Below are 16860 nucleotides of genomic sequence, written 5' to 3'. Positions count from 1 at the left end.
ACTTCCTTTCACAAGAGGGGAGTTACTTAGTGAATTGTCCGTCGGAAACGATCTTTGATCGTAGGCCTTAAAGTAGCAACCTGTAGTTGTGAACCAAGTAAAACCATCGTATACTTGTGCCAATTTTCGCTGCACATTCTGTTTTATGTACGCAAGTTTTACGAGTTTGTCGAAGATTATGAAAACGCCCAAAAGCGCTATTCACTCCCCCCTTCTAGCACTCCTAACCATCCTACAGTACGGACATGTACTTTGACGACCAATAAATACTCTAATTAGGCAATATGAAACTATGACAAATACGCTCATCAAACATCAAAACGAGAAAAAAGAAGATAAAAATAGACTTGATTAGTAATAATAAAATAAGATAAAATTTATTTAAATATAAATGATGATATAGTAAGAGATAAAATCTAATAATATAAAAAGATTCATATAGCCGATCTCATTTTAATAAGATAAAACTTGATTATTATTATTATTATTATTAGATTCATATAGCCAATCTCACTTTAACAAGATAAAATTTGATTATTATTATTATTATTATTATTATTATTATATAGTAGGACATTGAAGACCCAACATCCTCCATAAGGCAAAGGCAAATAACAAATTTTGATAAAAAAAAGCATTGGACAAGCAATTTTGGACAAGCAATTTAGGACATTTTAATGTGTGTGTGTGTTTTTTTAGAGCATCTACAGAGGGAAAGGTTCATTTCTAGTACATCTGTATAAAAAACACAATTTATCGATAGCAGCCTCTTTACTTTATTTCTTAGCATACTAAAAATTCCACAGATTAGGGGGCAATTGATAAATATATTTTAGAATTAGAAATATGCAATTATCTCTAAGCCCTCCAAGGCACTATCATTAAAAAATCAGTTCGTATTTTTACTTCTTAATTTTGTCTGCTACAAATGCATTGAAAAACACTTCAATGATCCAAAGCTGAAATGTGACCATCATTTTAGAAATTAATTTGCGTCCCTTACTTTTATAAACTATGACCACTATTGGAAGATTATTCAAAATTTTTAGAATCTCAACTATAAAAAATGCACCCCTTAATAAATCTAAAATCATAATGTGTGTTTTGATAATTACAAAAGTTTAAGTATGTCCTTTAGTTAAATGTTGTTTACAAATTGAAGGGGTGCCAAATAGGATGCCTCACATAGGAACACTGGCGATGGAAGGTTTTATGAACATTTCATTTTATGTGCACAATCCAACTTCATAACAGGTGGAAAAATTCACATGATTGTGAACAATCTAATCCTCACTTTTTCAATAAAAAATATAAAATTCACTATCCCAACAGTTCTGCACGATAAATTGGTTAATTGATCCACAACTATATATAAGAAGGTAAATCGAAAAACTATATAATCGGGAGATTTTACTTTTGCCTCCTATTTATCTTTGATGATCTTTTGGTTTTGGCTGAAGAAGCCTGCGGCAAAGGAACCGGCAGTATTGTACCCCCTCGGATATCATCTGCTGCCTCAGCCACTTTAAGTGCCTCTTTGGCCTTAATGAAAACCATATAATCCCTTATCTGTAAAGAATCAATCAATTAATACAAACAAGAACCTGGACGCCTATTAAGGCCGATCCTGTTACCAAAGAAGGGAAAATGTATACTACCTGATCTTGTAGATCACGGATATTTTCATCCTTTATTCTTAAAGTTGTTCTCTCTCTGAAGTAAGAATTGATTTTATGAATAGTTAGACAAGTTATAATGAGTGAAAATGCAATTTAATGTTCATCAAGCAAACTGCAACTTCAAGTACAGATGCATTAGCAGTAAACAAGAATCAATAAAAAAAAAAAAAGAGACTAAACCCCAAGTCAAATATTCCGAATCAAATAAGTCTTGGGTCCGTGCTAATAAATAGTTAATAGTGTAATAAATTCATCACTGAAAACTAAAAACAGATCTTCAGTTTCCAAGAAATCGAAGTTCTTATCACTAAATGGAGGATAACTTTCAGCCACAAATACTTGGATCATGCTGATGATAGGAGTAAAGACTTAAAATTTTCTATATTAATAGGATGTTAGCTCCATGATCAATAAATTGACAGATTCCAAGAAATTAAAGTTCTTATCGCAGCAAAATTTGCATAAAGTTCATTTGAGGATAAGATTCACATGCCCACGACAAATAGTTGGTAACTAATGCAACTTAGTATAGTAGAGCATTTTCTAGACACTTGGGTAGATACATCTTATCTAAAGTAGGAAAAAAAACCTATTTAAACCAATGTTAGAACTAAGTTATTATGTTATATCATACAAGGGTATGTTATTTTAGGATGATTGATGCAGCGTACAACTATTGAATACATTGATTAGCACATGAACACCGAAAACAACAATGCAATGGATAACTATTGAATCCGTTGATTCGCGCACGAATACCGGAAACAATGATACAACGGATAACTATTGAATCCGTTTGGGAAGAACAACTAAACAACAAATTCTTAAGAACTTTCTTATTGATCAAAAATTAAAAAACATAAAACCAACTAAACAATGATTTAAATAGACTCAAGACTTTAACATTGCAAAGACGAAAATACTCTCAAAATCCTAATTCGACAAAAATAATAAAAAAGATTGAAATTGCTCTTCTGTTCGTACATCAATGATATTTTGATAATTGAAGGGTACAAAAAGATTAAACTCTAAAATTGAAGTATGGAGAAAATCTGAGGAACTAATGGTTTGAAGTAAAGCTAAAAGCTGAATAATACAAAAGATATTTTTATAAAAGGAATCAAGAAAATAATTAAGATTGATGGACATAAGACACCTATAAAAAATTTAAATATTGTTATCTATTATTTAATAAGGACATGAAACTAATTAAAATTGATGAATATATCATTAATGGTTTTTAGTTTATGGAATAAATTGATAATGAATGGAATCATTAGAATGGAATACTTTGTTCCTTAGTTGAATAAAATAGATGCTTCATTTGAATTCGTATTGTTTGACTTGTTACGAATGTTATATGTAAAAGATGAGAAATGATTTTCATAATGATAAGATATCCATACAAGAAAAGTTTTGTCCATGTTCAAGCTCATTGGACCCCCACTTGGTCCAACCGATCAAGCCCAAGTCAATTGCCCATCTGATCTAGACTGGCATGCCCAACCCACCTATCTCGCTCAACCCAACTGATCAAACCATTTAGCCTAGCTCAATTGGCTTCACCCACAACCATCTTGCCCATCCATTCAACACAGTTTTTTGTCCCAACTGGTTGGATCTCTTCAATTCTAGCCTGCTTAGTCCATCCAATCCACCAGACTTTGCATGTTCAGTCCATTCAATTTACCTTATCCCTGGGCCCCAAACCATATACCTTTACTCGTTCATAATATAATATTTGAACAATTAAATAAGAATGAAAATAGATATTCTTACAAGAATGAAATAGAAGAATAATGATTTTTTAGAAAGAAGGACAAGCAAAAAAGGTTGAAAATCACAATTCAACGGGACCGATGTTCCTTGTTAGTTTTCTAATCTAAGCATAGAAATACTTATATTCCAAGAAAATAACAGGGAACAGAATAGCTATTCTTAAAAACCAAATGGACCATAGGGTGTTGAAACAAAGACGAGCTTCAAAAGTTTTATGTAATCATCATGTGCCACTTTAATTAAAAAGAAAATTTTAAAAGATTATGGTATGAATTGTCATGCTTTAAGAATTAGAGTAATAGGATAATTAAGAAATTGTGCAAAAATATAATATAACATAAATAAGAATGCTAAGGTAGACATAAGGAGTTTACTATTTAGTGTAGCTGGTGTAACTGCTATTGTGAAGGAAGAAATAGGTAGAGATGGTATGGACATGTTCGAAGGAGACAAATAGATTTTTTAGTTGGATTATTTGAATCAATTAGCACAAAAGTGCAAGTTCATAAGGGGCAAAGCAGACTAAAGAAAGCCCCCCGGCCAATGGTGCAACGGCAAGGTGCTCAGTAGTTTACCCAAGCAATCACGGTTCGAATCCCAATTACAGTGCACTACAGGGCATTTTCCTTCAATAAGATGAAAATTTTGAGATGTTAGCTGTTGGGTACGAAGCCGCGCGCGCTGTCGGATTTACTCTGGTGACTTGTAAGAAACTTCCATGGGATCAAGCCAGTCACCTCCAGGATTAGTCAAATCGTACGAACTCAATATTTGGATTATCAAAAAAAAAACTAAAGAAAACTTTGATTAATACAATGTAAATTTATTTGGGTTATTTCGATATTACTAGTGATATAGTCATACATTTTCAATGGAGGGAGAAGATCCAAGTAGCCCATTCCAAATACGTGGGGCTTACATACTTTGATGATGATAATGATGTCAATGTTGCAACTAATGGATGAGAAACATCAGCAGCAAAAAAGGGATTAGTACAGAACTAAATATTAAAGGGACAGTCAGCAGGCCATAGTTGTCAAAATTTGACAATTAGTGGATATCTAACTTGCAGAATGAGCATGGTAATTAAAAGAAATCATCAACCCAATTTACTGAAAAGAAATATACCTTTCTTCAATTTCCTTGATCTTTTCTTGCCAAAGCTTCTGATTCTTCATGAGATTTGCATTAACCTAAAGCAAGAAATGTAAACAAGTTGGAGTACAATGAAACAGAGGAAAATTGAATGATGCAAAATAATATGCTTTGTGTAACAAAATAAAAGTGTGAAATAGCTTACATCAACAGCCACTTTCTTCTCCTTGGTAACATCATGAATTTTATGTTGGATATCTTGCAGCTTTAAACTTACAGCCTTTTCAACGGCATCAGCAATGTACTTCTTCTTGTTTTCCTTTTCCTTTTGAACTATCGCTTCATAATACTGCAAAAATAAAATGGAGCAGAAACAAAAGAAAACCTAAAGCAATCTTTTCGGGGAAAAAAATTGGAAAAACAGTGTTACTTCGACAGATGAAGTACCTGCTTTTGGTTTTCAAGTTGACTAGCTAGTAGATGGTTGTACTCATCAACAATCTGTAGCATGTTTTACATTAAGATGAAGCACATTGTTGAATTACTATACAAGCATAATAAAAGCATTTCACATTACAAATTGTGCAGAATATCATACTGAATTAAACAGAGAAGGCAAACACTCACCATTTGGACTTTGCTGCTTAATATAGCTTCACTAATTCCAACATCATCACTGCATCCACAGTGGATGCAATTTTTGCCTGACGGTCTACTATTGGAATTCAGTTTGGCAAGCTTATTGTCACTTCTGGATTGATTTAGCCGATGAACATAGTTATCGCCAACATAATCCCACACCCTTTGTGTTTCCATATCAAGAGAATAACAATGTTGAGTATCTTTCCAGTGTCTAATAGCATGGCCTTCTTCATATCTATGATAGCATGGAAAATACAGTTCAGACATTTTCTTGGTAAAAGAGAATACAATGGCATGAAAACAACAATTCAAACATATACTAGCTTGGTAAAAGAACAATCTGGACATGATGACGGAAATCAGCAGCATCATGGCCAAGTTATACCTTCCACATCCAACAAAACCACAGATGACACATATCCAAAGGTTTTCTGGTGTTCCACAAATTGAGCATGTTGGCTTATCTGAATGCTTCTGACAAAAATGGCAAACCTGAACATTTAAAGATAAATTTAATCAATTTTCATCCTAAAAAGAAATTTAATACCACTGGGCACAAACATTAAAAACAAGTAAAATGATTATTAAAAATCGACACATGGAAAAAACACAGGATTCTTGCTCAATGTTGTTTATGAAAACATAAACAAGACATGTCTCTTGCCAATAGAAAACCAAAAAAAACCTAACAGAAAAATAGCAGACATGTATATACAATATCAAAATTTGGATCTTCATCACAAGGCATGGAACCTAAAGAAGTGGAGTTAGTATGTGAAAGAGTTACATGAAGCATCAGAATGCACCTTTGATTTTCCTTTTCTTAAGCTGAAAACAATTAAATTGTCTCCTAGTTGTAACTCTTGAAGCGTCCAGAAATTTGAACTTGCAAATCCACCAAATGTGTGAATGTAAACAAAAGGAAGATGCTTTAACTTTTCCATATCCTTTAGTAAATGAACGTCCTTTTGTTTCCCATAAATAATGTGCATCTAAAAAACTTTCCAAGAAAACATTTACAACAAAAATCTATTATTTTCCCTTATTGAGCAAGTACAATGAAATATTGTTTATGTTCCTCTCCTTCTCTTCCTTTCTGAGCTCAACCCAAATATTGAAGCAAGGACAGGCAATGACCTCCATGACAATGGCACAGACAATGGCAGCTTGGTCTTAGTAGGCAACGGAAAATAACAACAGCTCCATCTTGGTGCTAGATGGGGAGCAGCTGTTTGCATGTGAGAGGAGTTGACAAGTGGGGAAGATTGTTGTTCATGTGAGGAAGTTGTGGATGTTTCAAGGGAAAATGGTTTTCCCTTTAAATGCCTACATTTTCCATTGACTAAGAAAAAAAACTATATTGTTTTATTATATTGTTTTGACTGTTATTTTTCGTGAAGACAAACAATGGAAAACCCAAAAAGCATTTTCCAATGAAATATTTTCCACAAAATAGATATACCCTAATCAATGCAAATAAATTAATTGGCTATTCCTTTAACCATTACACAGATTTTGTTGGAACTTGCAGTCCCCGAGTAGTCCAGTGCGACTACAAGTTTTAATGTTTAGGCAAAGGATTGGATTTAAGTTAGACCTTGTTTTGTGTTTGTTTTGTGTGTTTAAATGTATAGGGACTTAGGCATACACATATGAAGTACCCAATGGCTCAAGGTCCGTAGAAGATCAGAGAATGATAGTATAGAACACCCGAGTGATGGACCACAAGACGAGAGCATCGGTGGTAGTTGTGCCTGTGTGTGTTTAAATGTGCAAGGACTTAGGTATACACATATGAAGTACCCGATGACTCAAAGTTCGTGGAAGATCGGAGAACGGTGGTATGGAACACCCGAGGGACCACAAGACAAAAGCATCAGAGGTAGTTGTGTCGGGAAGCAAAGTATGCAAGTGGAACAAGAAAGAAGACACATGTAGGGAGCGAGGGCTCAGTACATCTGAGGGATGAAAAGCTTAGCAGAAGATTGTTAAAGACACACTTATCAACAGAGCGAGGAGGATACCACAGGAAGGAAATCAGATGACTCAGTGCATTCAAGAGACTAGAAGCTTGTCAGGAGAAGCAAAAGGCAATTGCTGGTGTAGTAGAAAACAATTGCTAGTCAACTGAGAGTTAAGTGAAATTGTACTTGGGTAAGTGTAGAACTCAACTAAGGCAAACTCATCCATTAGATGGGTTGAAGTAAAAGTATCAATTAACTAGGGCACTCAACTAAAGCAGTCCACTAGGAAACTGTATGTTTTTTTTCTAATTGTGTAGTTGATTGTGCCTATAAACTAACGGCTCAATCAACTGATGCAATTGACTAAAAAATATTCTTTTTCTATTGGGCTAATCGATTGATGATTTGTGATCAGTCGACGATGCAAGTGTCATTTGAGGAATTATAGAAATCAATCGCAAATCGTGAGATTCAATCAACTAGTAGTTGATTATCAGTTGTCAATTAGTGGTTGATTATTAATCGACTCATGAACTCTAGATAAAATAGTCGTCGTAGGAATTGATCACAAGCCATGAGAATCAAGAGTATTAGTTCAACTGTTAGAGATGTTTCAGTCGACTAATCAGTGCCATGTTAGCATGACCGTGTCAAGATTTCGTTGCATGGAGGAGGCTTTAAAAGAGGGTTCAAGGCCATGAAGAAAGTATAACAAATTAATTATTACATTGTTTTCCATTGTTATTTTGTTGAGCCATATTGTAAAACCCTAGAATTCTAGGAGAGGTTTCTCCACCTCTAGCATTTTACCAAAGAGGAGAAAGAGTATTCCAGGAGCAATCCACCTAAAGGATTATAGGTCATGGATTAGAAGCCTAAGCATTGTTGAACTACGTTAAATTGCCTGTGTCAATATGTTATAGTATGTCCTTGCTTTATTTATGTTTTCCGCTGTTAACATTGTTATGTGACATTGTTGAGATCACAAGAAGAGAAGATTATTTTTATTTGCAGGCATGTTGTTCACACTCTCCCCCTCTAGCGCTTACATTCACCTCACTATCTCCATTTGGACTAACAAATTTCTTGTTTTCTAATAAATTGAATGCACTAAAGATCCATAGATTCAATTTCTATATAGACATTAACTATTTTTTAATATATCTAAACTTTTAAAAAGTATTGTAATCACCCTATCATTTGTAAAGTATATCAATTCTAACCTCCATTTGAATTCTATCCCATTAAACTATGTGACATGGTGATGATATGACATTTTGCCATATCGGCAATGAACATACATGGATGCCAATGCTATCACCCTTATTTTATTGTTTCCTATTTCTCTCTTCTCGTCAAAATCCACCAATGACCACATCGTCCCTTGTCATCCTCCACCATACTTCTATCACCCTCCTTTCCTCGCTACTCTTGTTCTCCTTTATCAACACTAGGATAGGGGAAAATAGGCCATCATGTGGTTCTTCATACCCCCATAGAGGAACCTACGAGAAGCACGATGAGATTGAAGGGCCACCACTTGTAGCCATAAGAGCACCCCCCCCCCCCCCCCCTCTAACTTGAATCATGTCTACAGTGCCAACAAACTTTCTAGCAAGAAAATTGAGAAGTGTTGCTCCACCCTTCTTGGTCCCCTAACCACCATGACGGTGATTAGGGGACCAAGAAGGTTGAGGTGAGCAAAGAGATGAGGTGAGTGATGGGGGTGTCCTGGCAAAGGAAGCTGGAATAGATGTGGTTGGATTGTTGGGCATAGGAAAAGGATTAGATTTAGAGATGATCTAGGCCGGGAGAGCCATTAGAGGGACGAGGAAAGGGAAATGGAGAAGACAAGGGCAGTAGATTGAGCAAAAAGGGAAAGTGAGAGGGGGCTACAAAGATAGGATTGTCCATAAAGGGTAATGATGTGCATAGGGTTTATATTCGTATTTACACTTCATTTGCACATCTTTATGGTTTTTCATGCTATATCTTGTGTGCATTGCATCCCATATCTGTGCATTTAGGCATATTTCTTACCTTTCCTAGTTCGGAGATCTGCTCTTGTTTTTACTTGTTTTAGGATGGAAAATGGAGCGAAAACGGGCAAATTCGGAGTACCCATTGAAGATAAGGCAAGACAGGGTCGTGCCTCATAGGCACGGCCGTGTCTACAAGGTTCCTGGCCGTGTGCAACAGGGCACGGGCGTGCCCTTAAACAGAAGACTAACAAGCCCTGGCCGTGCCTCACAGGCACGGCCGTGCCTTACTTCCCCATCAGCAGCAACAGAGGGCCGTGTCTAATAGACACGGCCGTGCTCCAGATCAGAAGATGGCCAGGGTGTGGCCGTGCCCCTCAGGCACGGCCGTGCCACAAAACAGAAGAGCAACTTCATCAGGCCGTGTCCCAAGACACGGCCGTGTCTTCACCAGCAAGTCAAGCCAATGTATGGCCGTGCTCTCAAAGCACGGCCGTGCTTTCTAAAGTGAAGAGGGATTGCTGCTGGCCGTGCCTAAAAGGCACGGCCGTGTCTTTGAACAGAAGGATGTCTGCTGCCAGCCGTGCCTACCAGGCACGGCCGTGTCCCAGAACAGTGAAGATCCAGCCTTAAGCCGTGCCTGAAAGGCACGGCCGTGCCTTTCAACAGAATGATGACTTCAATGGGTCGTGCCTTAGAAGCACGGCCGTGTCTCTTCCTAGAAGCGTGTCTACACGTGGCCGTGCCTAGGAGACACGGCCGTGTGGACGGGGGCGTGGTGACCGAGGTAGCTGCTATAAATAGGTCCTTTAGAGACCTAAACAAAGGGGGGAGACCTTGGAGAGCCACCGGAGCTGTTCTAGAGCCACCGACGCCTGTTCCGGAGGAAGATTCGACGATCCATCCACCGATCCGGCTGCTCCATTCCATCTTCATCTCATCTACGTGGAGTTTACAGTCGGAGGAAGAAGATAAGTCCCATTTCCTGCATTTCATTGTTGTATCTTTGGATTTGGATGTATTCTTTCTCTCTTTGTATTGTAACCTCCACATTATGGAGTAGTTCCCTAGATTCTAGGATGTAGGATAAATCAGATGTATTGGATGGTTGTACTTTGGATTTGTTAATCTACCGATTTCAATGATTTAATTGTCTATTGCTTTGTGGATTTGTGCTTGTGTGATTAATGATAAAATGTGTGTGTATGAATCCATGAGGGTAGGAATTGATTGTGATTTGAGGAATCATTAGGCCGTACACCGGGGCGCTTTGTGACAGGAAGAAAGCCTTGAACCGGGCGAGTTTCCGAGGGGTTTCTTAAGTCATAATCCGTTTCTATGAGGAATAGCTAGCGGTTATTCATTGTTGGAGAGAGGTCCGTAAAAAGATATCCTGTGACAGGGGATAGGATTCTATTAGCACTCCGGGGCGCCTGAGTGACATAGGAAAGCCTTAAACCGGGCTTCTAGAGTCATCTCGATCCAACGATGATAACGTAAGAACACCAATGATTTATTCCGAGGATACCTGACGAGGTCTAATTGGATATATTGGTTAGCGTTCCTACAATTGAACAATTATTGAGGAAAGGTAGAGGATCCAAGTCAATCAATCAATACACTGAGGAGTCCGAAGTCCTAGGATCGCTTCACAATCCATTGTCACAGTCGATTCCTTTCTTTGGCTATAGGATAAGTACTTTAGGACGCTCCTATCTCCCCCACGACAACTCATGCTCAGTTTTCTCTCCACCTTTTTGTGCTAAATCTAGTAAGTAATTCCACGGTCCCTGTGGATCGATATTTTTATTACTTGACGACAACCCGTATACTTGCGGGGACGTATCAGGTAAGAAGGGGATCAGGGCACTAATTGAGGGTACTAAGCCCTCACCTTCATTAGAGACAGCACTCAATGTTGCATCACCTTCATTAGAGGCAGCGCTCAATGTCACATCATGAGGATCATCCACCCAACTAGGTTTATGGTGGTGCAATAGCTCTGGCAACCGTTTGGCGGTCATAGTTCTACAAATATACAGCAACCTAAGTGATCCAGCAGATAACTATCAATTCCGTTGATTCGCGCATGAATACTAGAAGTGATCTTCTAAACCTTATTGATTCCGAGAATGCTAGGAGATAGGCAACCAAACTCGACACGACTGCAAATTCTTATTAATCAAAAATTATTCAAAACAACTTAAACAAATAGTTTAAATAGACTCAAACTCTAATCCTGTGAAAGATGAAAATATTCCTAAAGCCCTAACTCGACAAAAAATAGAAAAAAGATAAATTATTTTTATTATTCCCGTATCATCTATTTTTATTATTCTAATGCAACCCTCAACCTTTTTCATCCGGACTTGAGACTAACATCAGCCACAACTTATATTGCCATTATACAACAACAACACCAAGTGTGATCACAATCTAACTTGAAGAGATCCAAATTCACTCATAATCTCTAATCTACCTCTAGTGCAAAATTCACCATTTTATGAAATCAAACTACTATTTTAATTTGAATCACTATTTATGATTCAAAACCCAAGTTGAATGGCAATTCCCCAATCATGGACCTTAAGGTAGTCCAATAAGACCAAAATACGCTCAAAATTTCTTATGCTTAGATGGTGCAAAAGTCAGCCACCCTCTTTCTTAGTCTAAGCAGTAGTATCCACTCTGATCATTGCAAAGGCTAATCTTTGTTGTTGTGATGTGATTACCATATGTCTTCGTGAACCTTGCCCCACACTAAAAGACTCTGTTCTGAATGAAACCACATTAGCTAAGACAGGAAATGGCTTTTATATATAATTCTATTAATCAATGCATATAGATGGGATCTAAATAATTTTGCAACAAGTTTGGCCTTTTTCCTTTAGCCAACTTCCTGTGCTACAAAGAATCACAAATCTCTTACATCCAGTATCTACACTTCCTACACTTTACATACTTTAAACTTAGTACTCTGAACTAGAGCATCCTCTAAATACTTTCTCTAATGTTATTGTATCAATTATTAAGCAAGCATCAACCTTTGTGTTATTGGTCTTTAGAATGTGCTAGATATTAAAACACTAGAAATGTCCTCTCTAGGACATCGTGGTCAGTATTAACTCCCCTGGTGCCTGATTCATCCCTAGCTGCAAGTCATTGAATAATTGGATTATATTGGTGAATATTTGCCGATTCAGTGATTAGCTCATTATCAAAATCTGTCTCATTGTTAGTGATTGTGAACTAAAGCTTTAAATGATTTCTTTACCGAATTCCCTTTGAAGCTGAGTATATTTGTTAAAAACTGAAGATGTAAACGTATATCAGTATAGCCTTGTACCTTATTTTGTGCATAAGATTTACTCTAATAAACTAGTGCTAAATAGTGAATATCAGAGGAAAGTGATAAGTCAAATGCAGCATAACTCAATTGTTCATCATGCAATAATCTTGTTACAGCAATTCTACACATACTTCCAATGAAACAAAATCCGTACTCAAAATTAATACAATTCAGCTTGGCCGTACGGACTAGCACACATTTTCCTACGGAGAAAAAACTAATTGTAATACCTAAGAAACTACAAGAATATGTGCAACCTAATAATTAGTAGAATAAAGATAAAGCTCATACCAACTCATTAGTGAGAGTTTTATTCAAAGAACTAATAACTGAAGACCAATTAGTATCCAGGAAGAACTTACTGAACATGAGGAATTAACCCACTTTGAAATGCAAGAGCATTGAAAAGAATGGTCACAAGTTGTAGCAATAATGCCACTGATGTCTTTGTCCAATCTTTCTAGACAAAATATGCAAAATCAAAAAATCAAATCAAAACTAGCAAAACATTCATAGGCAACTTCAACTTCAGGATACATAATCTAGTATAATAATCATTAAAATTGGCAAATCAATATATCTATCACTTTAGGAGTACAAAAAGACTTGCAGAAGTCTAATTTGTGACAAAAACATCAACAAACTACAAGCTTTCTGCAAAAAAAAAAAAAAGGCATTTAGTGTTTTCTTGGACAATTAAATGCAGATGAGAAAGAAGTATTTTGAGGATATCTAGGGTGGAAAGGGCATGTGAGCATTTAAAACTTGAGGCCACACAAATTCAATTAGGCGCATAAAAGACAGTGAAGTACACTTCAAAAAAAAAACTCAAAGGCACAAGAAATAATTTTGTCCTTCAAGCACATGAACTTTGGGATTACAAACAACTACTCTAATTTTCATCACCAACCTGCAAATGAATCTGAAAGTAATTTAGTTGAGGCGAGGAGGAAGAGAATGACAATCCTTTTAATTACCTCTCATTTTCATCTTGCATTATTTGGTCTCTATATGTGACCGATGAGTGCCAAGTATACTATATATAAAGGGTTTCTTTTGTTGATGTTTTAGAGGAAAGTTTGATTTGACAAAAGAATTAGTTAAGGGATTTTGGTTGCTGAGTGTTGGTAGGCAATCACTTTTTCCCCTCTTTGGAAAATTTTTACTGTGCAAGGTCAACAGTCCTATAATGGGTATAAAATGACATTTGAAGTTTTCTCTTGAGTTTATGAAACATCACATATATGAAAAAAAGAAACACTAATCCATGAGACAGCATATGGCACACTTATCAATTGGATCCAGATTATGAGTTCTTATATTTTTAACCTTAAGAACATAGAGAAAAAAAAAGGACTTGAACCTCTTATATTTTCTTGACATACTATTTTATAGACAATAGGGGAACCTGCTCTCACTATCAATCACTTTGGATCAAGGCTACCACAACCTGCACAAAATGCAACTGTCATTATTAAGCATCAACTTCCTCATACATAATTGATTTTCGGAGTTTCAAATTCTCATCCAGTAATTGTCAATGAGGTTAAGGAACCAACAAAGACTAACTTAAACTAAAGTTTAACAAAAACAAAAATTGAATATTTTAACTTACTATGGAGAAGAATTTCCATTTTTATTTTTTTATTTTTTTCAAAAGAAAGGTGTCCATGAACTAGAAGAATACGAATAGTGTGGTATATAAAGTGAATAAACCGAAGTATTCTAAAACCATAATATCACCTATACAAACAGGGCATGTAGGCAATTCTGTTGATCCGATTGGTGGAGTTCCTGCAATCTTCGTGTGATCAGTGAACTCCACGGAATTTATAAACAGAAGGTGGCAAACCTCTCCCTACAATGCCAACAAGAATCAGGTGTTTAGGGTACCAAAAGCAGTTGCACTTAGATGAAGTAACTAAGTTTAAGATACAACTTCACCTCTGCAGAAAAACGCCATCCATTAGCGTCAAGATAAAATTGATCTGTGCTATTTTGATCATCAAACTTCACGAGCACACTGTACCTATCTTCAAATGCATCGTTCCTGCAAAGTCACTGTATCAAAAACCAAAAATTTCGATGACGAGAAGCAAAGAAGTTCGAATCCTCCCAACTCTTCTTCATTCGCTTCAACTTCGATTGAGTACCTAATGACTTGGATGATGGAGGACCGGTCAATGGAGCCGCAGAATTGAAAGAGATCCTCCAGAGAGACGTGACATGGCACGGCAAGAATCAAGATAAGTGTGCCGCGTACGGGCTACGAGAGAAATGGAATAATAGAAGTAAGCAGGCTGAGAGAGAGAGGGGGAAAAGAGAGAGATGTACCGGGAGGGTGGAGTCGGAAGAAACTTGGGGGGTGGTCGAGGAGGAGGAAGAAGAAGTTGAAAGCGGTGGCGAGAGGGTGCGGTAGAGATGAACGATGCCGCGGAGGAGCTGGACCTTAGGGTTTGGCTTAGTGCTCCGACTGGTACCGGCGGCTTCTTGGGGATCGCCGACGCAGTCATCGATGTCGTCGAAAAGGCGCAGAGTGGAGAGAGTGGATTCGGACGCTGAACATTGCTCCCCGAAATCCTAAACCCTAAATCCAAATGAATGGGCAAAAAAACTTTATCAGCACAATCATCAGATTCATATCAAAATGAAAGCAAAATTCATGCCTATTTTAGATCCAAATAATTTCTGACCTTTTCACCCGAGTACCAATGATCACAATCTCAATAAACTTTAACACGGTCCGATCAAAATAGCTTAGAACCCACCCAAAAGTTTCCAAAATAAACTCACAAAAAAAAAACATCAAAGAAAGAAAATTCATTTTAAGAACAAAAACATCATTGGACATGCATATACAAATGGTAGAAAACAACTGCGACAAATCTAAAATAAAAAAGCATATTCCTCCAGCTAGCGCACTAAGAACGAAACGGCACCAAAAAGTCAACCGCAATCAATTCCCAGAAGCATAATACACTGATTCCTCCGGCGACGTGTTTGCCGATCAATACGAGTAAAAAACCATCGAAGTAAGCCCTAACCTTAATCCTCCAGGAAACCTGGAATCGGATAGAGAAAGTAATTCCGCAAAATGGAAGAACTCCAACGGCTATTGAACGCTAATCGAAGTGGATTGCACCGTCGCCGTGCGCTACTCCTCTGCCTTCGCCTCCAGCTTTCCGATCTCCGTCGCCGATAAAGAAGAAAGAGAGAGAGAGAGGCGTTTAGAATTCGATGACACGCACTGCCCATGTTGTCAATGGGGCCCGCCACGTGATATGCCGTCATGCTCCTATCCTCCCAAGTGCTCGCACGTTTACCCAACTCTTACCTCCCGCGGGTCCCGTGAGGGTCCCGTGAAGCTGGGAGTAGGTCAGAAAGCATCCGATGGATGTTGAAACCAGATTCAAGACATTTTATAACTATTTTTTGGGAAGGAACGACTACAGTGGCCGTGGCCAATCAGTAAAAGTTTGCAGAGAGAGGAACCAACAATGGAAATAGGAACCAACAAACTATCATAAATTAGTATGTTTATTTCATTCACCAGATTTGATGAATACAAATACAATCTCGTTCGTTTACGACAATCGTTGTTTCAGAGTAGGAAAAGTTGGTGCATAATATAGCATGTGGTAATCCTAAAAATGCATTTACTACGAACTGTACTATTTTTTTTCAGGTTGTATCAACATCCAAAGCACTTATAGTTGCTTTAATTTTCCCCCTATTGATTAACCATTAAGGATTTTGAGTCGTTGGATGATCATTAAGGATTTGTAGCAAGCTAATTAAAACAATTTTCATCAGCACTTATCGACTAAAAAAATGATTCTAAATCGAAGTTACATCCGCCATATATCAGGATTACCATGTGATGGTAAGAGGTGGGATGGATTCCTTAGATAATGAGTGTTTAAATCTCATTCAGGATATATTATATTTGAAAAGTTTGAAAAATTTATGATTAACTGTCCATCAGGATTCATTTATATTTTTTGATATTTATCTCAATAATGGATGAAAAATTTTCGTAGGATTTAAAAAATTTAAAACTACTTATGTATTTCTTTTTCTCAACCTGATTTGGTTGCATTAAAATGTTGATTGCATTTGAGTTTATAGCATGTTTATCATAATAAATTTTCAATTATATCAAATAAGGTTATTGTAATTAACATATCGAAACCTGAAAAAAGTTTCATGTAATCTAACACGACTAATAAGCTGGCTTGTTTATTGAAAATCCTATTAATTTATTGCACTTAGAATATTCATATTGATTTGATTTGTTATATATATATATATATATATATATATATAGAAAAATGATATCCTGCGTGTCCGTGAGTGACACCGCCGACCCATCG

The 16860-nt window shown here is 36.8% G+C and overlaps 1 protein-coding gene across 1 annotated transcript; it reads right to left on the bottom strand.

Annotated features, from left to right (window-relative positions):
• Positions 1-1364: 1364 nt before the first annotated feature.
• On the bottom strand, positions 1365-15673 carry LOC141845989 (BRAP2 RING ZnF UBP domain-containing protein 1-like). Its single transcript, XM_074733969.1, is given in 14 exon segments — positions 1365-1569; positions 1659-1713; positions 4587-4651; positions 4759-4902; positions 5001-5054; positions 5181-5430; positions 5581-5687; positions 12850-12947; positions 14231-14345; positions 14432-14537; positions 14641-14753; positions 14822-15005; positions 15007-15074; positions 15532-15673. Coding segments are annotated over 13 exon segments (1497 nt in total). The 5' UTR covers positions 15054-15074; positions 15532-15673; the 3' UTR covers positions 1365-1410.
• Positions 15674-16860: the final 1187 nt, after the last annotated feature.

This window comes from Curcuma longa, chromosome 15 (genome assembly GCF_044706935.1).
Source record: "Curcuma longa cultivar G26 ecotype Majalengka, Jawa Barat chromosome 15, ITB_CL_G26_1.1, whole genome shotgun sequence".
NCBI lineage: Eukaryota > Viridiplantae > Streptophyta > Magnoliopsida > Zingiberales > Zingiberaceae > Curcuma > Curcuma longa.
The sequence above is the reverse complement of the archived record's forward strand: the minus strand, read 5'-3'. Positions and strand labels throughout refer to the sequence as shown.